This window comes from Sorex araneus, chromosome X (assembly GCF_027595985.1).
Source record: "Sorex araneus isolate mSorAra2 chromosome X, mSorAra2.pri, whole genome shotgun sequence".
Lineage (NCBI taxonomy): Eukaryota > Metazoa > Chordata > Mammalia > Eulipotyphla > Soricidae > Sorex > Sorex araneus.
In genome coordinates this window covers 61,657,223-61,684,610 of record NC_073313.1, presented here as the reverse complement: position 1 = coordinate 61,684,610, position 27,388 = coordinate 61,657,223, and the positions used below count along the sequence as shown (strand labels likewise).

Here is a 27,388-nt window from a genome sequence, read left to right as displayed (position 1 = left end):
AGCTGTGGCCTTAGTGGAGGGGAGAATTTTGGCGTTTGGGAGTGGGAGATACTTGAGGCCACAGGCACACCAAGCACAAAGCATGCAGACCTGAGGTGGACCCAGTGTTTGAAGAGCGAAGTAAGCGTTTGCTTCTTGGAGCACAGAGTGTTGTGGGAAGGGAGCCTGTAGGGAGACGGGACCCGGGCTGGTGGGCTCAGGAATTTGGTTTCCATCCTGCACGCTCTACAGAATGCAGATGTTGTGGGGGGTGCACTGGGGCTCCTCCATCCAAATGACTGCTCAACGATGGCTTTTTCCTGTGTGGCATAGATCATATTTTGTTTATAAAATGTTACAAGGGCCCAGATGAAATCACTCTGAAAGTAGCTCTCTGAAGGTGATGTTGATGTTTGCATTCAACTGACAGAAATCCTGACTTTTGTATTTTTTTCTCCACTCCAGGATTCCTCTCTAATCCTGGATGTTCCTCTGGGCGTGATCTCAAGAATTGAAAAAATGGGAGGTGCCACAAGTCGAGGAGAAAACTCCTATGGTCTCGAAATTACTTGTAAAGTAAGAGATTCCGTGCCTCTTCTCTCTCTCTCTCTCTCTCTCTCTCTCTCTCTCTCTCTCTCTCTCTTCTCTCTCTCTCTCTCATACACACACACAGAGGCCACACAGAGGCACCTTGGTGTTGTGTGATAGGAGAACAGTGAATGTAGGATCCCAAGGAAGGCCCCAAACTGCAGCCTGTTGAACCAGACCACGTCTGTTCCAGTGGCTCCCGCACCCAGGGGCCATTGGGGGGAACCTGGGCACGGTTTCTTTTTAATGTCCCTCTTAGGGTTCAGTCCCAAATCTGACCAGGAGACCGTCTCCCCAAGTCAGGCCCGGACGGTTCCCAGTGGCACATTCGACTTTGTTTCCTCTTTTCTCATCCCTTTAAAAGTGTGCAGCATGTTCTTCACCTGAATCCTACATACAGACTTAACCGAGTAGGATGGCGCTGCCCCTGCCCAGCCTGACTCCTTCCCTCTGCAGACAGGGACGGGGGCCCATGCTCAATGGGATGACTTGTGGCATTTGCCTTAATGGCCATGGAAGAGGGAGAAGGCGAGCCTGGATCTCCTTTTGCTATCCTTGCGCACTCTGAGTTCTTAGAACCATCTTTATTTCTTATCAGTGCTGTCTTTTCCTCTCCAGTGTTCAAAAGATGAATGCCTTGCAAAGCTTCCAGATACCCACGGACTGTTAGTATCAAACCCGAAAGGATAGTAGGCATCACTTCTCCACCTAGCAGCTTTGGTCTGTGGGTGGGTGGGTGTGTGTCTCTGTGTGTCACTGTGTGTGTGTGTATTTTCCCCGAGCTGCTTCCCTGTTTCATCTCTGGTTCCAGCTGCTATCTACCTTTGGGGGCCCAGTAAAGTGGGGGTTACTTTTAAGGAACAGTTTTGCGTTTTACACAAAAGCATCCACGGAAGCAGAGTGCTATATTATAGTAGTCAGGAGAAAATTGGCTTGCTTTTTTGATATCTTGAAATAATTTTTATTCAAATAGAAAAATTCTATTTGTTGCCTTATCAATAGGAAGAATTTGTATTTTGTTATTATGCACCCCCTTCCCAAATTAATAAGATAAACCACATTCTTTTCCTTTCAGCATTTATTATGAGAACAAAGGGCCCTGGAACAGCGCAGCAGGCATAAATCTCAAACACTACATGCTTATTTCTCAGAATTAGTGTAGAGCACAAAGATGAGGGGCTGGAACAATGTTTAGCGCAGCCTTTTAACTCAGTTATCTCCCTGGAAACATCGGCACTCCATCTGCAGTCAATCACCATAATCTGACCACGCGCACATCCCAAATAGTCTAACCCCTCCGAGTGGTTTTGCCAGCTCTGTGCACCCACATCTCTGCCCCTGCAGGGCTGGGTCCCAGGGGAAGTCGAGAAGGGGAGAGGCAGGGCCAACCTCACGAGTTTGGAAACAAAGTCAAGCCCAGATCTACTCAGTCTGTGCTGCAGCCCATTCCTGCCTCTCCCTTGTCGGATTTTTATCTCACTCATTCACTGTATGAAGTGGGATTTTATTTTACTCATCTTTCATTTCTTTCTTCTTTTTTCTTTCTTTTTTAAATTAAGGAACCATGATCTACAAAGTTGTTCACAGTAGACTTTCCGGCATAGAATGTCCTTATACTAGTCCCACCACCAGTGTGACCTTCCCTCTGCCCCTCTGCCAGTGCCCCAGGTTCCCTCCCAAGCCCCAGCCTGCCTCCTGCACTGGCACATTTTCCTTCCACAGGCACATTTCTGTAAGTTTGGTCATTGGACTTTGTGCTGTTGACTCAGTGGTTGGATCTATACATCACCACCCCTGTGTCCGAGGGCCCTGGCCCTAGCCCTTGCTCTTCCATCCACCTATTCTTACTCACACTGTTTCTCTCACTCTCCATCCTTCGCTTTCGTATAATCTAGTGTCGAGGGAAGCCTAGGTATTCTTGATATCTCGTATTCCCTCATCCTGTTATTCTACGTGCCACACTTAAGTGAGATCATCTAGTGTTTCACCTTCTTCTGACACACTTCACGTGACATCTTACCTACCCTACAGCTCCATCCAAGTTGCAGCGAATTACATGATTTCATCCCTTTTTGCAGCTGCAAAGCATTCTACTGTATGTACACACACATGCTACCTTGTCATGATCCACAGATGTGTCTCAGACATGTGGATTGATTCCATAGTTATTTTGCTGTGAAGGCATGAGGGATGGGCCCACCTAGTTTCTTTAAAAATAACACCCCAGTCACACAGCCCTGCCATGTGGTGCCAGGATGTGTTTCCTTGATTCTTTTCCCCAAGTGGGGCCTGGCACCTGACGGAGTAGGTCAAGGGGCAGACTACAGTCCTCTGCCACCAGACCCTGTCTTTCCCAGAGTGCCCCTCCCCGATGTGTGTGTCCCCGAGGCCCCATGAAAGTTGACGGTATATGTGCGTATTTCTGCGCCGGACTCGGGGATCTTGCCGCCAGGATTCCTGCACCTTCGTGTGTGCAGGAAGCAGCAGTGGCCACTTCTGTCCCTTCATTACATCTAAGTTGCACAGGCAGGAGAGTCGCTTCACTCCTGGTGCTCCAGCACACAAAGGCCTCGTCCGGCTCACCCATAGATCGGTCAGAGACTGATCCCAGAATGCTCTGGCCAAGTAGTTAAGGAGGTGACATCAAGGGCTCGCTGCTGGACTCAGGCCCGTCAGGCGCAAAGGCCAGCCCCGGACTCTCATGGGCCCCGCAAGCAGCTAAACTCTTCCACATGCTTGTGCCTTTCACTCGCCTAGTACTTTGTGTGGAGAGCCCGCAACCAATAAACAGGGTTTTTTTGTTTTTTTTTTCCTTTGGTTGGGGGGGGAGCACCTATTGGAATGGGTTTGGGGATTGTATTTAGTCACATGCTTTTCAAAAGGGAAGTGCAGGCTCCTACAGCTGGCAGGACCCAGCGGTGCCATCTATCTGCAGAGCAATCAATTATTAAGAAGAAGAGTTCTTGAGAATGACCTAGATTGGCCATTCATTAGTGGTCTCATCATCGAGATCTTGATTGTTCTTGCTCTGCCTGCCATCTGCGTTTGAGGACATATATCGCATGTGGCCAGGCTTCGGCGGGTCCTTCACATCAAAGACTGAGGAGGCTGTAACAGTGCTCTTGAGATGATAAATTAAAAGACACTGAAAAAGAGGCAGATTGGGACAGTCAGAAGGACAGAGCTCTGCATCTTTCCTGGAGCATCCCAGGGCCCAGCCTGGCACTCCTTTTACTGAACGGAAGGGGCAGAGCAGAGCACGTGGATGTTCAGCATCCATCCTGCCCACTGGCCAATCTAGGAGACATCCTAAGAGCACCACCTTTGAAGAGAATAGAGTGCTGGCCATCCTGTATAAAACACATCGTGGTCTTTATTTGTCTGTCTTTATTATTTTTCTTTCTTGTTTGTTTGGGTTTGGGTCACACCAGGTCCTCGCTCAGGGGTCACTCTTGGCAGGACTCAAGGGAGAAGTGATGTTGCTTGTGACCATTGAACTGGGTCTGGCCCACGACGGGTCTTCAGAGGAGCTTTTTTGTGTGAACAGTTTTAGAGGATTGATTTTCAGCTTATTAAAGAGCTTCGGCTTGGAATTCACCCTTGAAATCTTGTTCTTTGTGTTTTGCGGTGCTGGGGATGGAACTCGTGGCCTCACATCTGGAAGGCCGGGGCCCTGCCACTGAGCTCATCCTACCCTGAGCTCTGGGTGCGGCACTTGGAGTCTGTTCCTGGGACCACAGGCACTATTGATAGTCACCGTTCATGTACAGTCCCTTGAAAAAATATTCGATTTGATTTTTGGCACAGGTTGTTTTCAATATGGTCTGTGGTAGCATTTCTTGTATGGATCATTCCTTCCAGCACCCCACTCCTCACCAAAGTGTCCACTTCTCTCCACCATTGTCCCAGTGTCTCCTTCCCCCATCCCACTCCCTAACACCCCACCCAAGTGGGAAGTTTCCTACGACCCCTCAGTTATTGTTGCCTTTGGCATTTGCTTTTCCCCTACCTGTCTCTTTTATCTCCCGCGTATTGAGAGCTCATTCTGTGTCTGTCCCTCTCCTTCTAACGTCACTCAGCACAGTTCTCTCCAGATGCACTCACAGAGCAGCAAATTGCAGGCTTTTATCTTTTCTTACGGTTGAGTAGTACTCCTTTGTGGATATGTCCCGTAGTTTCTTATCCACTCATCTGGACAATTGGGTTGTATCTAGATTCGGACTATTGTGGATAGTGCTGCAAGGAACACAGGGCTGCAGATGACTTTGGGGAACAGAGGTTTGGGTCCTTGGGGTATTTTCCAAGAAGTGGAAATTCAAGGTCATATGGGAGCTTAGTTCCTTGCTTTTTGAGGAACATCCATATTGTTGTCCAGAAAGGCCAGACCAGTTGCCATTCCCCTAACCAATGAACAATGGCCCATGGGCGCTGTCTTGTGCTTTGTATAGAACTCTGTGTAAAGAAAGATGTTTAGTAAAAATGTATTACTCCTATGAGAGCTGAAAGTGGTAATCATTTCCTATTTTTTTTTGAAATGTGGCTTTAAAATCTAAAGGGAAAAGGAGGGGGCTTCTATAGTGTAATGACAGATTGATGATTTGGAGATTCCACTGGAGAGTTGAGACCCATCTGACAAGCGCCGGGACTCGACTGTTTAAAGCCCCAAAGCGGTGCAGAAATCAGCTTGCACTAACAGACGCAGTAGGCCATGGGCAAGGTGAATCTTGTAAGCTTTTTTTTTTCGAATAATGAACTTGAGCTCTGTCTTCTCCTGGATATCGCCCTTTCAGTCCTTGCTCCAGTGAAGGGAGTTTTCAAACTAGTTCAAAGTAGCATCCCAGAGGCAGGGGACAGGACGTACACTGCTCCCTTCGCTTATGGTCTCGGGTGGGGCCCTTGCAGGCTGGCTCAGTTCGGAGAGTGAAAAGGCTGCTTTGTCTGTCCTGCAGGACATGCGGAACCTGAGGTTTGCCTTGAAGCAGGAAGGCCACAGCAGACGGGACATGTTTGACACCCTCACGAAGTACGCTTTCCCCCTGGCCCACAATCTGGTAAGTGCCAGGAGCTTCGGTGGGGGTTGGGGGGGGCTCTTCTTCCCTGGAGTCCACGCTGGCTCTCCCAGTGGGCTTCATTTGGGGGTACATCTCAGCTTTGCCCCCACTGTCCCCTGACGGAGCAGCCTGTACCGGCTAGGCTCTGTGCCACGGCTGACCTAACAGCGGCGGCAGTGGGGGGTGGGGAAGCTCCCAGTGGGCTGTGCTGTACCCCCATTCCCCATGTGAACACACTGTTTAGCTTGACCTGCCCTCTTGGGGAGTCTTAAGGTAGGCTGGTGGGACTGGAGCAATAGCACAGCGGGTAGGGCGTTTGCCTTGCACGTGGCCAACCCAGGTTTGATTCCCAGCATCCCATATGGTCCCCTGAGCACTGCCAGGGGAAATTCCTGAGTACAGAGCCAGAAGTGACCCCTGTGCATCGCCAGGTGTGACCCAAGAAAGCATAAATAAATAAATAAATAAATAAATAAATAAATAAGGTAGGCCGGTGGCCACCAGCCTCCATTCTATGTAATTATTTCCATTTTCCCTTTAGTTTTTGCTTTGGGGGCCACACCCGGCAGTGCTCAGAGCTTGCCCTACACTCAGGGATCAAACCCAGGTCAGCCACATGCAGGACCAGTGCCCTCCCCACTGCGCTCTCTGGCCCCACAATTGCTGTTTTCCTACGCCACCTGGGTTTTTGTTGTGATGTTTCGGTTTTCAATTCAGTTTTTCAATCAGTCTTGTATAGTTTCCAGGGGACTGGGTAGCTTGTGGGCCTCCGGTGGGCAGTGACTGCACGGGGCACCCTCCATCGTGTCCCTGTTTCACTTCTAGTCACTTCTAGTCCACCTTTCATTGTCCGTTTCAACAAGTGCCTTGGAGGAGAGTAGGATTTCCTGGGAAGGACAGACTGATTTCTGATGACCTCCGACCTAATCCAAGACACAATTCTAGATGTGTGTATGGAATTTCCCCTTCCGCTGACACACGTACGCGGCTTCTTCGATGTGTCCTGTATATGTGGCCTGGCTCCAGCCCTGCCCCCACCATACCTGACTTGCATCTTCTTTTTTGTATAATGTTGTTTGTTTTTCTCAGCGGTGCCAGGGATGAAACTTAGGAACTCAGACAGGCTAGGCACAAATGTGGCAATGCTGAACTACATCCGTCCCTTCTTTTATAAAAGAGTCTTAAGGGGCTGGCCAGAGCATGCAGCGGGGAGGGCGTATGCCTTGCACACTGCTAACTCGGCATCCCATATGGTCCCCTAGCACCACCAGGGGTTAATTGCTGAGCCCTGAGCACAGCTAGGTGTGGCCCCCAAACAAAAGCAAAGCAAGTTTTACTTTGCCTTCTCTTTACCTCTTTGCCATTGACCTTGCAGTGACTTGAGGGCCACCCATGCCCTCGTCATGGTGCTCCCCAGGGCCATGCCCGGTCCTTGGGATTCTTGGGCACTTTCCAGATCCAGGGATTGAGCGGGCTGCAGTGTTTCTGCACCCATTAGTTGCCGTTCGGTGGACTTCGCACACTCTCTTGCTACCCCAGGGATGCCAGAGAGCAGCACCCCTGGGCCTGCACTCAGAGGATGTGGGTAGCCCCAGGGATCAAACTTGTTGCCTCTGCCTCTATGCAGGCGTGGGTCTGAACTCCTCTCTCTTCTGCTTCAGTCAACCCGTCTGCAGCCAAAGGGAGAGCCAGAAAATTCTGTTTGCTTGTGGTGGTTGTTTGGGTTGGAAGGTCTGGGGGTTTTCAGGAACTATGTTCAGCTTTCTGCTTGGGCTTGTTCCTACCGCGCTTGAGGGAGTGTGTGGTGTTGGGATGGAAGCCCAGGCGTCCTCCATGCACAGCAGGAAAAGAGTCCTTCCATATGGGTAGCTAGCAGTGCCCTTATGTGATGAGCACACAGGTATGCTGCTGGCTAGCCTGGGGTGAAGGCGGGAAGAGGGATTATGTCCTTGTGCTACTTCATATTTGACCTTTTGTCCTATGCTTGTGTCTTCTTTTCCCGTAGAGACTTAGGAATTCTGCCCTGATTTCGGAGGCAGGTACTCCCCAGCAGTGCTCAAGGCACCAGGAGCTACTCCTGGCCACATTCAGCCTGGCAGTCAGAGCTCAATGGCTCAGTGCAGGGGACTCTGTGCCTTGGATCGCACTCAGGACCTTGAGCTATACCTTTGATTCCGTTTCCCTTTGTTTCCCATTGATTTGCCATGACTTTATAACATACTAGAATGTCAGAGGACTGGAACCATAGCACAGCGGGTAGGGTATTTGCCTTGCACGTGGCTGACCAGGGTTCAATTCTTCCATCCCTCTCAGAGAGCCCGTCAAGCTACCAAGAGTATCCCACCCGCATGGCAGAGCCTGGCAAGCTCCCCGTGGCATATCCGATATGCCAAAAACAGTAACAACAAGTCTCACAATGGAGATGTTACTGGTGACCGCTCGAGCAAATCGATGAACAACGGGATGACAGTGCTACAGTGCAGAATGTCAGAGCCACTGTATCCGCTTAGGTATCATTTCCACCACACCAAAGTTCGGAACCATCTCATCTTGATGTCCGAAGACCCTCCAGAGCTAGAGACATAGCCCAGCGGTTAAGGTACTTGATTTGCACACGGATGACTCCACTTCAATCCCAGCACCACATATGGTCCCCCAAGCATGGTTAAGAGGGATTCCTGAACACAGAGCCAGTTGAAAGCCCTGAGCACTGCCAGCTGTGATCGCCCCCTCCCACCAGCACCCTCTCTACCCATTCTTGCTGTCCCTATTTCCTTTCTCTCTACTAACCACCAAAGTTTTCATCAACTCTCAGAGTGAGTCCTGGTTTTTGCCAGTTCATGTGCTTTAGTGATTCATAGACCGCACCACGTGAAAATCGTCTTTCACTTCCTCACTTACTTACTGCACTTACTACAATCACCTCAGATTCCATCTATCCCCCCACCAAAGGCACGGTTTCATTTTTCATAATGGCAACATGGTGTTCCATTGAATTGCGTACCGCCACTTCTTTATCCACATCCCTGCACACTGGCATCTGGGATTGGTTCCACTGCTTTGCTTTTGTTGCGTTTTGCTGCAGTGAACACAGGGGTTCAAGCGTCTTTTCAAATTCGCATTGCCATGTCCGACAGAGAAAGGCCTAAGGATTGCTGCAGCATTTGGAATTTCCACTTTTGGAGCCCAGGGTTTTCTTCTCTCTAACAAGACAGGCGTTCTCTCTCCCCAGATCTGATCAGCTCTTATTTCAGGGAAAAGGAGCGCATGGCAGGTATGAAGCTCTCATCATGAGATGGGTGTTGGTGATTGGTCGGATTGTGACAGTGAAACCATTGTAGTGGTAGTGGGCTACTTGCAGCCCTTCCCTGGTCTCTCAGTAAACGTATGCTTTAAAAAGAATTTCTCCATCAGACTTCTTTTAATGACTAGGGTAGAAAGAGGAGTTGAAAGCACGCCCTCTTCAAAATTAGGCTCGGAGTGATAAAGCCACCTGAGCCATGGAAATTCAGTGATGGAGTGTGTTCCGTGGTTTCTAGGCCTCTCAGTGGGGCTCAAGGATGCAGAGCCACTCCCAGCGACACTGAGCCCAGACGCCCTGGCTGATGGCGCCGTACCCAGGCCTCACAGTTCTTGGGGGGTCGCCAGCGCCAACCATGTGTCATGGGCCTCAACTCGGGGCCTTGAACTTCAGGTGTGCACTCCACCCCTCCGAGCTGGTTCCCTGACCCCTCCTTGTCCCCCAGGTCAAGAGCAGCTCACCTCCCAGCCTAAAGGAGCCTGAAGCCCTCAGCTGTTGTCACCCCTCCCATGCCTGCCGCTTTTCCCAAAATCACTGCGCCGTGTCACGTCAGTTCGTACTCGGGAGGGAATCTTTGTTTTTGTGAGTCACCATGAGGTAGCAGTTACAAAGCTGTTCATGATCAGTTTTCAGTCATACAGTGACCCAACACCTGTCCCTCCACCAGTGTCCATTTCCCACCACCAATGACCTGTTTCCCTCCCCCCCACCACCCCACCTCCAGCCTGCCTCTCTGGCTCTATGGCAGGTACCTTCCTTCTCAGAGAGAACCTTCGACCCTGTGTGTACCTCCACTTCATTCAGCCGTGCTAGTGACCTGTTGTTGCAGCCCCTTCTTGGTACCAGGCCTTCCTCTGTGCCAACCTTGTGGCTCCTTTCTGTTTTCTCGTTCTTGCGGGGAAGCACACCTGCCAGTACTTAGAGCTTCTCCTTGGCTCTGGGGTCATTCCCAGCAGGGCTTGGGGACCCAACAGCATGCCAGGGATAGAACCGCGCCGGCCACATGCAAGGCAAGTGCTTTACCTACTATACTACCTCCCCACGGCCTCACCCCTTGATTTGGTTGGAGGGTGCCACCTCCACCAGTGCTCAGGGTTATTCTTGGATCTGTGCTCTGGGGTCACACCTGGCCACGCTCAAAGTACTTCTGGTATGGGGTGCCAGGGCTAGAAGCTGGGTTCACTAGAAACTAGACACGTGCAAAGCAATCACCACCCTCCCTACCGCCTCACCCCACTGGACTCTGTCTCCCCCTTTCCTTCCAACTTCCATTCCATGCGCTCTTCCTCGGGCACTTCTCCTTTGGGCCTTGGTTGCTACTCAGTGGTGGCGGAAGCCCAAATGTGATGGCCTCTCAGCATCTGTACTGCAAACCATAATACCCATGGTAGGGAGAGAGTGAGAGGGGAATTGTCTGCCATCGAGACAGAGGGAGGGTAGGAAGGGAGGGGAGGGAGACTGGGGACAGTGGGGGTGGAGAATGTGCACTGGTGGAGGGACGGGTGTTCGATCATTGTATGACTGAAACTCAAACCTGAAAACTTTGAGCTGTAGCTCATGGTGATTCAATAAAAAAAGTGGGAGGCAAGCGTGTTTGCCGTGCCCTCGCCGGGCCTGCCATGGCTACCCTGAATTCTGAATCCTGTGGCTTCTCCTCAGAAGGAACTCTCCGACACGCCTTTATGTTTGTGTGTTTCCTCACACATAATGATGGTGTCACTCTGTCTTACTACTCTCGAGCACACACACACACACACACACACATACACATACATGTGTATACCCCACCTCAGTGACTACTCCTGACCTGCCCCCTCCACCCCATCACACAGGACCGCCCTTGATGTCCGACATCTTTCACGGTTCAGAGCCTCTGGCTGTCCATACCCTGCCTGCGCCTCAGCTGTGTAAAGCCCCCACCCACCCGGGTGAAGGAACAAGAGAACATAGCCCAAGTGTACAGGCCCTGGGGTGGAGCCTCAGCACTGCTGGCAGTCACCCCAGTTTACAAAAACAAAAATAGAGAAGGTCAGAGACAGACTAGTGGGCAGGACACCTGCCTTCACGCAGCCAACCTGGGTTTGATACCAGGCACACCACATGATCCCCCAAGCGCCCCAAGGAGTGATCCCTGAGCACAGAGCCAGGAGCAAGCCCTGAGCACTGCTGATTATGTCCCAAATCAAACAAAAACTAATTAAAAAGGAAAAGATAAAAATAGAGGTGGGAAAGATAGTACAGAGATGAAAGTACTTGCTCGCACATGGCCTACCCCTCTTCTATCCCTGGCACCACATATGGTAGCCAGAATACCCTCAGGAGTGACCCCTGAGCACTGCCAGTGGAGCCCCAAAGCAAAGCAACAACAACAAGCCAATTTCTCGGTCCCTAGACATAGCTCAGTGGGCTGGGGCACGTGTTTCCCGTGCAGGAGGCCTTGGGGCAGGTTTGAGCCCCAGCACTCCATGGTCCACATTTGACTTATGTGCCATTTTCATGGACCTCGGGCCACATCAGAATGTGTCAGCCAGAAAGATACTGCGGCCATCTGAAGTTTCGGAAGCCCTGCTCCAGATCTGATGCCGAGATCCAAATCTCCCCGAAAGAATCTGAACTCCTTCCGGTAGCCTGTTTGTGGCCAGGCCCTTTGCCTAGTATGTGCAACCTCTTTTGTCTGCAGGGGCGGGTCGCCCTTCAAACACGGGCGACCGCGCTGGAGTGAGGGGGACTGGAGGCCGTTCATTCACTGGGCTTCAAGGGAGAGGATGTGGTTGAAGAAATGGCAGTAGCAGCCTGGCTGGCTGGCTGGGGCAGGGGCGAAGGAAGAAGGGTTTTTCTTTTGCTTTGTTTCCGTGTTTGTTTTTATTTGCAGGGCCACACCCAGCATTGTTCAGGGCTAAAACCTGACTCAGTGCTCAGGGATCACTCCCAGCAGTACTCAAGGGATCATATGAGGTGCTGGGGATGCAACCCAGGGTCAGTGACATGCAGACGCCCTCCCCTCTGGCCTATCTCTCCAGCCCAGGAAGGCTTTTCCTGTGCAAGTGAGGAAGGCAGGGAGTCTCTTTGGAGGGGCAGGAAGCACAGGGCTGTGGTGCTTACAGAAGCCCAGGGAAAAGGGGATCCTTTCATTTTTCTCTGAGTCACTCCCAGTCATACGCCGCCTGCCAGTGCTCAGGGAATTGGACTCAGGGCCTCGCACGTGCCGGCCGCTTGAGCTCCCCCACCCCTTGCGAGGGGAGCCTTTCTTGACTCGGATCCTGGAGAAAGCAAGAGATGGGATTAAGCCCGTTTGTGACAGGATATGTGGGCAAAGGGACCGATACTCTGTGATAGACAAAGAATGGTTTCTAAAGTGCCCCAGCGGGGCTGCGAGAGCGAGCCAAGAAGGAGTTTCCAGGATGTGGCCACTTAGCCCAGTGGCCTGAACAATAGAAGGGCCCTGCTTGAGACCGTCCCTGGGATAACGTTACTGAAGCTGGATAGCCAGCTGCAGATGATCTGAACTGCCTTTTATTGGCCCTGGAAGTTGGAAATAAACTTACTGTCACATCCTTGAAATAGTATCTGGAGCGAGGGAGCTGGCTTCCAAATCCCACTGCGATCGCACAGCGTGGGAGCTGGCCTCCTGCTTCCAGACCCCCTGCCTTTGCTCGCTCGTCCTCCTTCTAACCACTGCTGTTTCCACTGCTCTCTGTGCTCAAGTCGGGACCTGAACTTCCGGTTGAACTTGAGCAGCTTAGCCACCAGTCCCCGCCAACCCCGCCTAGACTATTGATTGTTTCTCTGTTCCACCAATCCAGTCAGACCTGAAAATTGTTTAGATAATGTTTTCCATTTCAGCCAGAGCATTTACTTACGGGCTTTATTTTGCCTTGCTTTTCAAACACAGGCGACCGTGCCAGTTCCTCAAACGGCATGTAACTCAATTTGAGTTGTAAGTCAGTGATAGATTCCTGTGATAAGAAATGTGGTGACGCAGCTGCTCGGGTGGGCATTTTTTCAAGGCAAGAGCAAAAATTGTGTCCATCTGGGCAGTGCCTGATAGCACCCCAGAAAAAAAAAAGTGGGTGTGAGTGTTGGGCAGCCATGTTCCATGGCCAAGTTCCTCTTGCATCGATTTTCTTTCCTGTTTGCTGGGCTTTCGCACAGCCCGAAGAATCGGAGATAATACGCATGTTAGATGAGAATTTTTTTACACATTTACTACGTCATAGAACCTACTCACCAGGCTGCAGCCAGCACGTGGAAATGAGTAGAAAAAGAATCAGCACCTAACTGATGGCAAACCTGTACCATAGAATAGAGGAGGGATTTGAAACCATTTCTCTCGGGTATCTGGATTGGGGGATGGTCTGGCTCATGGTGTGACATTTGCTGCTTTCTTGAAAGTCAGAAAACCACACTTCACAGTCAGTTGTAGACCCACGCGTATGTTCCGTGGATTTGGCATCCATGAACACCCCTTAATTCTCCCTTTGCAGCGCTAGGCAAGCACTCTCCTTTTTTTTTCCCTTTTTGGGTCACATCCGGCAATGCTCAGAGGTTACTCCTAGCTCTGCACTCAGGAATTACTCCTGGTGGTGCTCGAGGGACCCTATGGGATGTTGGGAATCAAACCCGGGTCAGCTGTGTGCAAGGCAAACACCCTCCCCTCTGTGCTATCGCTCCAGCCCCAGCACTCTTCTTGAACTACATTTGAGTAAAGGGCTTGAGGTGATCTTTGATCTTGAGGGATGTAGAGTCACACGGGCCAGAGAAGTGAGGCTAAGACACCCTGCCAGGCCCCGGCACCACACATGAGGGAGCCACCCAACAGGGACTCAGCCACAGTCTTGGGGTGCCGGCCTGCACCCTGCTCAGTCACTGCACAGCAGGCAACGTCGGAGTTCTGTATGTGTCTGGGTTGCAGCGTTCCCCTTTGCTGTGCCCACACCACAGGGATTGGGGGATTTGCGGCAAAGTGCCAGCAGCAGTGCTGGGCATGCCCAGAGCACCAGGGGTTGCTGTGTGCAGTGATGAGGTGTAAAGAGCCGGGCGGTGAGCCAAGTCAGAGGAGCAGCTTCTGGGGTGCCCTGCCAAGAAGGTGTGCCCGAGCTGTGCACAGCTCGCGTGAGCACCCCCAGGAGCAGCCCTGGGTAAGGAGATTCAGCAGGCCTCAGCCGCTTACTGCAGCCCCACATGATCAGTCGCCCCCGTCCCCTTGCGGTTGTCAGCTTTGTTTCTGCACTTGCACTTCTTTGGGGGCCGTATGGGTGCTCACGGGCATAGCTGCAGTGGTCTCAGGCATCCTTGCTTGTGGGCATCACACAATTGATTCTGGGATCACCCACAGCCCTGGTGCCGTGAGGCAGTGCCAGGGGTCGAACTCGCAGCCTCGTACCTACACATCGGCACTCGGGCACTGAGCCCTCCTGGGCCCCACACACATCTTGAGAAACAGGAAGTAGGGTGCACGTGGTGAGCTGCTGAACTCTGCCCGCCACCTGCAAGGCTTTCTCCTCCTCTCAGCCTCCTGGGGGGGCTCGGGTGGGGCTCACTTACTCCAGGGTGCTTGCACTTCCTCCTCTCCTTTGACCTTCCAGCCCAGCCCTTTGGCCCACTCTCCCGTCCTTCCTGTCTCGTGTCATAAAGCTGCCTGGGGCAGTGGTAAAGCTGCTGGCCAGGGTGTCACCACTGCCCGAGCTTTGGGCTTTTGACTGCTGAGTCCCCTCAGCGCAGCAGTCGTGAACCCCAGTAAAGCATGTCACCACACCGTATGTGCCTCGCCCCACCCCCACCCCATTCTGGCTCTGTTGTTTTGACTTCTGAAATATCACTATGCAGCCGTGGCTGGAGGCAGTGTGAGGAAGGGGGTGCACATGTCTGTTGTGACCATTTGAATGAAAGGCGCAAAGGACAGCCTCCAAATAGAGAACTAATTCGAGGGGGCGTCAGGGGGTACACTCGCCTTGGCTTTGGTTTTCCCTTCCAAAATGGGGACATTTTTATAAATTGCTTTGACATTTGAAAGCAGCCCTGAGTTTAGTGGACTCCTACATCCTGCGCTGATTGTGGAATTAGCAGGTAAAGGCAAATAGCTTGTTCCCCGATGGGAGTCGGGCCGAGAAGCAGGGCCACCTGAGTGCACGTGCGTGCGGGCGTGCGGGCGCAATTGCTTTTTGGTCGGTCGGGGTGTGTCCGTGGGACTGAAATGGCTGTTGCTTCTCCAGGTTCTCGAATAAGCAGTGCCCTCAGCTAATCTGGGGGCTCACCAGACAGTGTCTGTCTTTCCCATGGCACATTATCCATTCCCTTGCTTTGGTCATTTTGTTTGTTTGTTTGTTTGTTTGTTTTCAGTGCCTTATCTGAATGAGACCATCAGTGTTTGTGTTTTCGCTCTGATTTCACTTGGCATGCCCCTTGCAGTTCTGGATATGTGGTAGCAAATGTCAGGGTTCACCTTTTCTTATTGCTGAGTAGTATTCCTCTATGCGTCCAGCAGCTTCCTTGTCTGTCACTGGGCATTTGAGGTGTTGGCCGATGTTGGCTCATATGTATTTACAAGAAGGAGTTGCTAAGTGGCCTCCAGGACTGTACTCCCTGGTGCTCAGAGGGCTGAGGGGTGCAGATGGTACCCGGGCCTCACACGTGCAAAGCACTCTTTCCAGCCCTTTCAGCCATCTCCCTGGCCCTTACAGTCCTTTTTTTATTTTCAGCCCGAGGGGCAGTGAAGGCATCCAGACTGTGGGATGTCCAAACGCCACTCCCTCCCCTTTTCCCAAACGGAACTTTCCCAGTCACTCTTGCAAGCTGAATGCCCTGGGTCTCCTTCCTCTCCCTTTTCTGGTTTTTATGCTTCCTTGTCGCTGAAGGCGGGTTTTTGCTAAAAGTCTAGGCCTGCCCATCCTTGCTCTGCAATGTCCCCAGCAATCTTTCTCAGGCATTTTTTTTTGGCTCTTGTTGCCCTTGTTTGATTGTTTTTGGTGGCAATGAGAAAATGACCTTGCTGATGGTGTTCTGGGTGAATGTATATGCACACACACTCACCAAAGTATAGTTGAATGGGCACATAGTTTTGTGATAGCAATTCTATCTCAATAAAAAAAGTCAACTAAATCAGTGTTACAATAGTAAAATTAAGAATAAAGCCACTTTATAATCTAGGGGGTACAGAAGTCTTGATAAAAGCCAGCATACTTTCACAAGACAAATCCTGCGACAGATTTGACAAGGTAGGAAACTTCCTTAGCCCCATAAAAAGAATCTATGAAAGAATCATGAATAATAGTCTGATTTGGTGACAGACTGAAAGCTTTCCCTCCAAGACTAATGATTCCAGGGTGCCCCCTCTCATGATTTTGTCTTGAACGTGGGGAATAAACACTTGAAAATAAGGCCAAAAAGATATTACAGAAGGGGGGCTGGAGCGATAGTACAGTGGGTAGGGAGTTTGCCTTGCACGTGGCAGACCCGGCAGACCATCCTATATAGTCCAGCAAGCACTGCCAGGAGTAATTCCTGAGTGCAGAGCCAGGAGTAACCCCTGAGCATCGCTGGGTGTGACCCAAAAAGAAAAACAAAACAAAACAAAAAACTACTATTCTGTTGTCTGAATCTGAAGGGATTATCTTTGTTGGGTTTGGCTGGTTTGTTTTGTTTATCTTCCACATGTGGGTGAAAGCATGTGATTTTTTTTCCTTTCTCCATCTAACTGATCTTACTTTGTCGAATTGCCCCCACGGCTCATCTTTTTGTCGTAAATGGTAAGGTTTCATCTTTTTCAATTATGTTTATTTTTAATAATCGTTGGGGGCTACACCCAGCGATGCTCAGCACTTACCCCTAACTCTGTGCTCAGGGGTCACTCCTGGTAGTGTCCAGGGGACCTATATGTGATACCAGCAATTGAACTAGGTTTATGTACCAGGCAAGTTCCTTCTCCCTCTGCTATCTCTCCAGCTTAGATTACATCTTTCTAACAAGAGAGTTATGTTCCATATCCCCTTTAGCCATGCGCCTGTTGCTGAGTACTTAGATTTTGTTTTTTTATCTTGGCCCTCCAGAAAATGCGATGATAGACATGAAATGACTTGAATTGGAGGGGTTAGTATTTTCATAGTCTCTGAATCCAGATGCTTCACATCCAAAGCACACCTTGCGTTATGGAACGTGTGTTCCAGATCTTTCCATTTCCCTGTAGCTACCTCATTTCAGCTGGGTACTTATTGTTCCCAGGACTCTGTGCTCCTAGATTCTCTAGTGGTGTCTTACAGCCCCACCAGTGAAGGCTTCCCGTGAGTTCTCCCTGAGAGGGAACTGATGGCAGGGGCCTCCGCCTGCCTCCTGCTCTTTAGAACCGTGCCGGAGCCCACTTCTCTCGTTCTGTCAGCTTCTTCCTCCAGCCCCCTCACCCAGGCATCGTTCCCTTCTTATACATACACCTCCTCTCCCCCACATCGTAGCCCACCAGCGTCCCCGTATTTTGTCACCGCACCCCACATATTTCCTAGTAGCCGCATAGTCCCTTGAGTTTGGGCACTGTGGGTGCCTTCTTGTGGTCCACATCACCATCGCGTCTAAGGTCCTGCCTTGAGGGTCGTTCGCCTCAGTGTCCTCTCTCCCAGTCCCCGAGCACTGTGGCTTTTCGTGTAACCCACAGGTAAAGAAGGTTGAAACCACTGCTTTAGACCCCAGCTTCTTCTTTTTTAAATTTTATTTATTATTTAATTAGTGAGTCACCGTGAGGGTACAGTTACAGATTTACCCATTTTCATGCTTGTTTTTCCCTCATACAATGTTTGCAAACCCATCCCTCTGTTAGTGCCCATTCTCCACCACCAATAAACCCAGTAACCCTCCCACTCCTCAATCCCATCTCCCCCACACCACCCTGCCTCTGTAGCAGGGTATGCCCTTTTGTTCTCTCTCTCCAACTGGGTGTTGTGATTTGCAGTATGGGTATTGAGTGGCCATTGTGTTCAGTCTCTAGTCTACTTGCAGCATGCATCTCCCTTCCCGCACGTGTGGACCCCAGCTTCTTAAACTGTGTGTTGTGACTATCACTGTATCACTGTACTATTGTCATCCAGTTGATCATCGATTTGCTTGAGCAGGCACCAGTAACGTCTCCATTGTGGGATTTGTTGTTACTGTTTTTGGCATATTGAATACACCAGGGGTAGCTTGCCAGGCTCTGCCATGCGGGCGAGATGCTCTCGGTAGTTTGCTGGGCATACTGAGAGAGATGTAGAAATTGAACCCGGATCTGCTGCGTGCAAGGCAAATGCCCTACCTGCTGTACTATCGCTCTAGCCCTATAGCATTGTGACTATAAACTTGATTTGTGTTGAAATCAGCTTCTCTATGCTTCACTTTCAGAAGTGTTGGATTCAGGTGCCTGTCGCATATACCTAGATTCCTGTGCTTGCATAAGAATCACTCAAGTGAAAGGAGTCATGAGTGTGAAAAGCTTAAGGAGAGGGTGCCAGAGCCATAGTTCTGTGGGGAAGGCACTTGTCTTGTGTGCAGCTGACCCAAGTTAGGTCCCTGGCACTACATGTGGGCCCCGAGCCCTCCAAGGTGTGACTCCTGAGCACTGCTGGGTGTAGCCCCAAGACAAAACCAGAAGTTTTAGGAGCCCCTATTCTATGTCCCCAGGGCTTTCTCTGGGCCCGAGGCACTTGCTCCTTTCCTCTTACAGGCTCGATTGTGGGTTGCTCCTTTCTCTCCTGTATGGGGGGAGGGGGGTCTAGCTCTAAAAACAATGTATTTTGGGTGGGAGGACTTTTGGGGTCACACTCAGTAATGCCGGGGGGCTTATTCCTGGCTCTGTCGTCAGTGCTGACTCCTGGCAGAGCTCAGGAGACCACAGGGTGCAAGTGAGGGGACCAGGGTGGCTGCACAAGCTCCTTAGCCCTCACTTAGCCCTGAGCGCTGAAGTGAGAGGCGTCTGTTCACCTCCTTCTCCACCAGACACTCTGTCGTCGGAATCCCTGGGGAATGTGCGGCCAGTACGCTATGGGTATCAGTGAGTATTCAGGGCCCAGCTGCAGCCCGGCCAGGAGGAAGCATAGTCTGCCCACTAGAAAGGCACATCAGCAGGGCAGCCTTGGTCAACTTGAGTTTGCGGTGCTGGGAGTAGACCCAGTTCTCCCGCAGACAAGGCTTGCCCTTTGTCACGGAGTCACCCTCCTGGCCCTTTGTGGGCTTTGAGATGTTCTAGGTACGCCCACAGTGGGAAATTCAGGAAGAATAACACTCTGTTGGCATGAGCTGAGTCTGTGTCTCCCCCTCCCCCCGTCACAAGTCCGAGGGCCTCAGGAGGAAGGACCTTTGGGCGATGATTCACTACATGGGTCCAGGGGACAGGGCCCAGGCCAGGCTGGCGAAGTGGACCTTGTGCACATTTTCTCCAGGCGCAGGGGGAGTGACGCTGCCCGGCAGAGCCCAGCTGTGTTCACTGCTCGCCTGCCTGCTTCTAGGGCTGCCCCAAAGAGATATGTGTCTGCCCCGCCCATCCTCAGTGTCTTGTTAGAGGAGCCCCGAGTGAGATGCTGTACGGTCCAAGTGTCTCCCCCCCCAGAGTCCTTTGGCCACCTCTGCCCCCTCCCCAGAGACGAGCGCGTTGCAGTCTGTTTCCAGCCACCTGGTGAGTGTGTCCTCTCCCCTTGGGCCACAATGACACTGACCTCTCTCTGCTGTGCCAGGTTTCTGCTTTCCGCACACTGCCAGGGGCACACACTCAGTGTCCCACTGATGCCACTTGCATGTCACCCCAGGCTGACTGTCAATGTGTCATCAGTGGTCAGTTTCACAATACACAGTGGTTTCATTCCCTGCCATCCATTCAGGTAGATCATTATGTTTTTGTTGGTTTGTCTGTTTTGCCACATCTGACTGTGCTCAGGGCTTCCTCCTGGCTCTGTGCTCAGCGATCACTCCTGCTGGGACTCAGGGGGCATAGGGGGTGTCAGGGATCAAACCCAGGGCAGCCGTGTGCAAGCAAGCTCCCTACACTGTACCCTCTCTCCAGCCCCATCGAGTGGAACATTATCAATACAGCAGCCTGATGGCGAGAAACATGAATTACAGAGTGGGCATCCACGTGTCAGCCCCTCTGACCGTGCTGCCTGATGAATGGGTTTCTGGAGCCCGTTTCTCAGCCTTGCATTGATTTCACCCACCGCACTTTAGCCAGTGCTCTGCCAATGCCAGATTCTCGCTGATCCTTTGCTCTTTTATAGGAGCAGCGGACAGCCTTGCATTAGATACCACTTTGGCAGTGACTGTGGGTTTGTAGGTTAAGCTCCTGGAAGCCTTTCTGAGGGCACAGCATGTGTGGGACCATGCATGTCCCAATGTCCCACCCCTGGCTTATATTCCTGTAGCTGCTGTAACCAGGTGCTGCAAAGGGCTTGGCAGGGCCGAGTGTGTCACCTGCCAGTGCTGGCAGCCGGCGTGTTCAACCCTTCCTAGCCTGGCCCAGCTTCTCAGGTCCACCCCTGCCTGCATCTCCAGAGGCAATAAGAGGGGCGCCCGATCTGCCAGGGCTTCAAGGCTTCCTTTCTTCCATCGCCTTCTCCGATTGGGATCCTGCTCACTTCTGTTTCTAAGATGCATGTGATGGCATCAGGGTCAGTGAAATCCAGAGCGCTCTTAGCATCTTCAGAGTTAGCTGATGAGAAATGGTGAATGCCACCGGGCCCCTAGCTCCTGCTTGCCATTTATGATGACACACTGCAGGTCCAGGGATGAGGTCACACCTCCATCATTTTCTCTCTACCATGCGGGCTGCTGGTATTTCCATTTCTGTGTCTTCTGTGCCTTCTCCCCCTTTGCCTTTCAGGCCTCAGGTCTGGCTGGGCCGTGTGCACCCTGCTCAGTGTGCTCTTCCCAGCCCGCTTACGGGTCCGAGACAGTGCTCCTGAAGGCTTTCCCCAGCCACCCTTCCAAAGGGGTCCTCCCAGATTCCTTCTCACGTTTGGGATTTGGCAGGGGCCAGTCCTGGTGATGTTCAAGCAAGCCACGTCGTGGTTCAGTGCTCGAGCCAAAGATGCGGCACTCCTTGGGCCTACAGTGCAGGTGACCACTGCAGCCATCCAGGTAGCGCTTGGGGGCCTCTGGCCATATACCTGGCATTGCTGGAGTGTCATCCAATGCTGTCGAGCAAACCAATGTCTCCTGCATGTGTCTGCGCCCCAACCCCTGTCCTATCTCCCTAGCCCTTTGGTTTCTTTCTTATTTTGTTGACTTACCATGATAGAGCCTTTCAAAGCTGTTCATGATGGAGTTCCAGCCATACAGTGTTCCAGCACCCATCCCTCCACCGGTATAGCCTCCCAGTACCAGTGCTGGCACCTCCCTTCTCTCTCTCTTCTCTCTTTTCTCTCTATTCTTCTCTCTCTCCTCTCCTCTCTCTGTCATCTTAGGCATCTTGCTCAGCAATGCAGATGCTGAAAGGTTATCATGTATATCCCCTTACATGCTTCCAACACTCACTTCTTGTCCAGAGTGATCATTTGCAACTAACATTGTCATAATGGACCCTCCTCTATCTTAACGACCCTCCATCCTCCACACCGTGGTGGTGATTCCCAGACATTGATAGTCCTCTTGCCCTGTTTTCCTTTGGTATCTTTTGTAAAATGTTTTCGAGGGACTCGAGAGATCATACAGCAGGCAGGGTGCTCGCCCTTCCTGTGGCCAACCTTGGTTTAATCTCCAGCACCCCATAGGGTCCCTTGAGCACCACCAGAAGAAAACCCTAAGCCCAGAGCCAAGGGTAGACCCTGACCACTATCTGGTGTGTGTGGCCCCCAAACATGTTTTGTTGTTGCTGTTGTTGTTAGTCATTGTGAAAGTACACTTATTCACAATAGGGTTTCAGGCATCCATCGTTACAAGACCAACCCCTTCACCAGTGCCCACTTCCCTCCACTAATTTCCACCCTCTCCCCATTTGCCTCCCACCCACCAGCCTGCCTCTATGAGGGGCACTTTTTTAAATATAAGTTTTTGCACCGTGATTTATAGCGTTGCCACTGCTAGGGTTTCATAATAATACTTGACCAACTTTCAGCACCTCCTTCTCCCGATTGAGCTTCCTGCACCATAGTCGTTGCCTGTTCCCTGTCCTATCCCCTAGCCTCCTCAATGCCATGTGTCCTACTGGCTACCAGTTCTCATGTTCTTTGTTTCCATCGTCTTTGGACTTTATTATTCCCTCATTATGTTTCCTTATGCCCTGCCTATGAGAGAGATCATCTGTGTCAGTCTCTCCCTCTGACTAACTTCACGCAACCTGATACTCTCCAGGTCCCTCCCTATAGCAGCAAACTGCATGACTTGATCTTTTCTTACAGCCAAGTAATCTTCCATTGTATATATGTATTATAGGTTCTTTATCTAGCCATCTATTCTTGGACACTCAGATTGTTTCCAAATTTGGGCTGTTGTGGACAACGCTGCAAGGAACTTAGTGGTGCAGATATCTTCACCATTTTGTTTTAGGGACTCTTGGGGTGTATATTCCAAGAAGTGGGGTTGCTGAGTCAAATGGAGGCTCAATTCCTAGAGGTTTATTTTAGGAATGTTTATGTTGTTTTCCGAGAGGGCTGGACCAGTTGGCATTCCCAGCAGCAATGAATGAGAGTCCCTTTCTCCCTACATCCAGCGCTAGCACTGGTTGCAAAACAAATGTTTGGAATTCTTCAGGGTTCCTGTGAAACATGCGATTCCTGTTCTCTCTCTCCTTGTAACACCATTGTTGATAGTTTCACTGATTTGAAATGCCATCTTTTCCCATGTGCTACATTCCTTGAGTTTTGTTTCTGTCTGTTCCTCCTCTTGCATCAGTCACTGTTTGTACACGTGTAACACTCTCTTAACAAACATACCTTGTAAGCTGTAATGTCTGCCAAGGAAGCCACTCTTTTTCTTCCTTTTCCTCCCTCATTTTGCTCAAGGAAACATTACAGAATGCCTCCATTGTAGCCATACGTGGCCGAGAGTGTCCCCTGTCCCCAAGGAGCACCATTTTCCTAGGTGATGTAGACATACATGTGACTTAGATGTGCACGTGCAGGCAGTCAGAAAGAAAATAAGGGACTTGGTATCCAGGAAGGCTTCCTGGAGGAGGTGGCAGATCCTGGAAAATGCAGAGAAGCATTAGCAAGGCAGCTATTGTCGTGGAGACTACAGGATCGTGTGCCAGTGTGAGGAGGATGTACACAGGCTGGGCCACATGTACATTGATTTCTGTATGTGAGATGAGGGAAAATCTAAAAAAATTCTACAGGGTAAGAAGAGTAAAACCTTTAAGTTGGTTGAATATGGTTGAAGGCAGATGGAATGCCAACTAGGGAGACTCCAGCCTGGAAATCCAGGTGGGAAGGGGGCAGAGGGTGAAATGGGAAGTAAGGAAGGTGTAAGTTTCCAAAGGGAAAAAGGTGAGGTGTTGTGGGCGCACATGAACGGGGGACTCGAGCGTTCATTGGTCAAGAGCCTCCTCCCCAGGCAGGACAACAGCGGCAGAGGATGGACGACGGGCGAACTGGGCCCCAGGCTGGTCAGTTGTCGGTTTAATTCTCTCTCCTTTTCAGCATAGTTCGATCTCTCCCTTACTGCACAGTAGTAGTTGTAGTTTTGGTTGTAGTCCCAGTCATCAGAGTTCTGTCATCCGAGTCTCCTCGTAGACCTCAAAGTCCCAGTCCTTTCCCTCATCTTCAATGTCTCATCATCAACTTTCTAGTCTTCAACATCTAGTCCTCAGCGTGTAGTCTTCAGCATCTGGTCCCCAAGGTCTTCAGCATCTCGTTCTCAGTATCCAGCCCTCAGCATCCAATTCTCAGCATCTTTGGTAACTCTTCCCTTCTTACCCCTTACAGCATAGTTATATAGAAATCATGAAGGATGGGGCTACAAAGGTGGGGCTGAACATTATCATAATAACAAAGAGAGGAAAAGCCACTCCTTCAGGAGAATAGCTCAAGGGCAAAATCTCATCTGAGGAAGGCACTCCAGGTTATTAGAAGATCCGCTCCAGGGATTCTATCCAGGGTGTATTGCTTTCTTCTTCCTCAGCAAATAATCCATTTAAACAGTCAAAGTAAATTTACTCTTATAATATTTCTAGCAATGTCATTTTGTATGAAAATAGAAAGAGATATATTATGTTTAAAGGTTGGCTTCTCTTGGGGAATCTCGCATATTCCAGACCACAGTGCTCAGGCCAGGTTAGTCTTTCTTAACCCCAGCAGGGTCCTTATTCAGTTACCTCTTTTTGGATCATGACAGAGTGTGTCCATGTCCGTGCTCTTAACCTATAGTTAAGTATTATGGTACTTGGCCTGGCCCATTTCGATGCCAGAGTAGCTCACAGCTTGCCCTGGGTCCACCCTGCTCTTAGAGTGCTAGGAACTAAGGGCAACTGAGGCTTAAGTCAAGCAAATATGGATGCCCAGGAGTAAATATTATTTTGGAGTCAATTAACTCACATGTTACAAAGCATAGCATGAACTGTCTTCCTTTGTCTATACAAAAAGGACATTGCTAAATAAACCATGCAAATGACATAAAGGAAAGAGAAAAGCAATATAGGATTATTAGTGATTGAGTCATTCAGTAAACCTTAAGCTCCCTGGGAGAGGAGCAAGGACACCCTAGTGTTATCTAATATTCCGTCTTGGGTACACTGAGTCACAATGTTAGATCAGTCAAGCCAGTAGTGGTCACATTAGACCAGATACTTGGGCCAGATACTTGGGCCACATTAGGCCACATAGCTGGGCCACATTAAGACACGTAGCGGGGCCACATTAGACCACATACTTGGGCCACATTAGGCCAGAGATTTGAGCCACATTAGACCACATACTTGGACCACAATAGGTCACATACTTGGGTCACATTAGACCACATACATGGACCACAATAGGCCAGATATCTGGGTCACATGAGACCACATACTTGGGCCACATGAGGCCACATACTTAGGCCACATTACACCACATACTTGGATTTATTTGGTAGGCTGGATGTGAGTCACAAGTACCTTTGGTACACTGAGTCACAAGTGTCTTCAGGTCAGCCAAGCGAGTGGTGGTCACATTAGACTAGATATATGTGCCATATTTTTAAATTTTTTTTATTTGAGTCAGTGAATTACACAGTTATAAAATTGTTTATGATTGGGTTTCCGCTATAATGTTCCAACACCTGTTTGGCCATATTAGATCAATTATTTGGGCCAGATTAGGCCAGATACTTGGGTTTATTCAGTAGGTTAGATGTGATTATATGTCCACAAATTGCTAGGAAAGAGAATTATAGTGAGAGGTATGGCAGATAATCCAGAAAAATGTCAAATGGCTATGATTGTGGATGGTTAGTAAAAGCCACTTTTTCCAAAATGGTTTCAAGTGACATTTTAAAGGTACTTCCCTGCACCTTTGCTGACTGAATGAATATGCACATTTATATGTGGAAGGAAAACCAACCCAATAATATTAAGCCATCTTCCTGAGGGAAAGTGGTAGAAATAAGACCAGGAGAATTTAACGTGAACGTAAGTGTAAATGGTCATTTCTGTGCCAGCCGTTGTTGACCTTTGAGACTTATGTCAGGTTTGGGAGTTATATTACTTTTGATGGAATTGCACAAATTACCTTACTGAGTTACTTTTGATGGAACTGCACGAATTACTTTACTGTGAGCTAGGCCAAAAATCACTACCAAACCGGAAGATGATACTCAGAATGATAATAACTTGCCAAGTTTCATCATTTCCCATAGTTCTGCCTGAAAACTTTAGGACCACTTTTTCCATCCACCCCATACCCAGCGACATTGGGGTGGCTAATCCTAGCAGTTTGGGGGGCACCACGTAATGCTGGAGATGGAAGCTAGGGTCCCACATGCCAAGCCTGCACTTCAGCCCTTTGAATTGTCTCCCTGGCCCAAGTATTGGAATTTTTCTCCCGAGGTCTGGTGAAAGCATTTCATTTCTTGTATGAAAGGCTCTTACTTCCTAAGCATATTTGCAGAGATGAAAAGGAGGTTGGTTTACACTTCTTGCTTCCCTGCCCCCAGATGGTAGGGAGAAAGCATTTTAAAAGGCCATTGTCTTCAGTTGCAGAAATAAAACCGAAAGAAACCCAGCTCACTTAAGTTGTTCAAACTTTGCAGAGTTCTACCCCGAGACGAATGGTGAGCAGTCTCGGACTCGGGTTTGTTTGTTCGTGAAAGGGTCTGCTCTTCCAGGGGCCGAGAGAGCCGGTGGCTCCATGGAAGTGACATCATTTGAAAGCCCCGTGAAACCTCAACGACTCATCTATTTCTCCCCCTCCCCACCCCAAGTCCCATGAAAACTATTTCCTTCTGTTGCTGTCTTCTTTTGGAGAGCCATTTCATTTTTGTACATCTCTTGTTCCCACAGTCCAGTTCTCAGGCTTAGCATGGTAAATTTGAGGGGTGGGGGGTGGCGGGGTTGAATACCGTCTGCAGGACCCTGCTGACATGTAGGAACTGTAATTCTCCAATGAACAGCTCTTTCTCCTGGGAGAAGAGAAATTGTGAATGAGCACTTTTTTCCTTCCAAGTAAGCATCAGTCCAAGCCAGATTTTTATTTTGACTATTTGGGGGCCACACCCAGTGGTGCTCAGGGGACCTCGGCAGGCCAGGGATTCAACCTGGGCCTCTTCCATGCAGATTCTACGCTTTGGCTCTCTGAGCCCTGGCCCTGGCCCTCTCCGGGTATTTTCAGCCAGGCAGTGCATCTTCCTACGGTGCCATTATGGAAATAATGGCTAAGTGAAAGCTAAAATTGGTTGTCATTTCAGGGTTGTGCCCCCCACAAGACACAACGGTGGTAAATGTAGCAAAATTAAAATGACAACTTACGTTCTCTTGTGTCAGAGCTGTTTTTATCCCTAGTGTGAAATCAGAGATTTTCATCTCAACTTTGTCCTTTAACATTTTTCAAATGTTACATTGTGCTATTTTTAATCCTGGAAAAAAATGCACATGATTGCCTTTTTGAAAGTCTTCATGGTTGGTGTCTTTTGCCTCGTAGGAATCTGTACTGGTTCATTGCCAGAATACTGATAAATAGCCAGATAAAGGAAGACCCCCCACTCCCCAAACCAGACAGGGCACCTGGGGGTCTGGTTTTTGATGCACTTTGGCAGTGAGTGTGTATTTGCAGTCCCTGGTATGGTTGACACCAATGTCGGGGAGCCGAGAGAAGGGTCAACAACCTCCCTGTCTATTCTGTCACCATTTCTTAGGCCTCTGGACGAATTTCAAGGTTCATTTTGTTGTTGTTGTTTTGGGGGCCATATTCGGTGGTGCTCAGGGCATACTCCTGTTTCTGCACTCAGGGATCACTCCATATGATCCCTGGCCTTGAAACCGGGTCAGCCTCTTGCAAGGTAAGAACCTGACCTGCTGTTCCTCTGTCTGGTCCCAGAGATTTGTTACTCCTGCTTT

The 27,388-nt window shown here is 50.0% G+C and overlaps 1 protein-coding gene across 3 annotated transcripts in view; it reads left to right on the top strand.

Moving 5' to 3' along the window:
• The window catches only part of MTM1 (myotubularin 1), a 113,140-nt gene that overhangs the window by 42,927 nt on the left and 42,825 nt on the right, over positions 1-27,388 (top strand). For all 3 annotated transcript variants that reach the window (XM_055123115.1, XM_055123113.1, XM_055123114.1), the window contains exons 5-6: positions 445-555; positions 5,517-5,618. In XM_055123115.1, the coding sequence (XP_054979090.1) occupies positions 445-555; positions 5,517-5,618 (213 nt within the window). The remainder of the gene's footprint in view (positions 1-444; positions 556-5,516; positions 5,619-27,388) is intronic.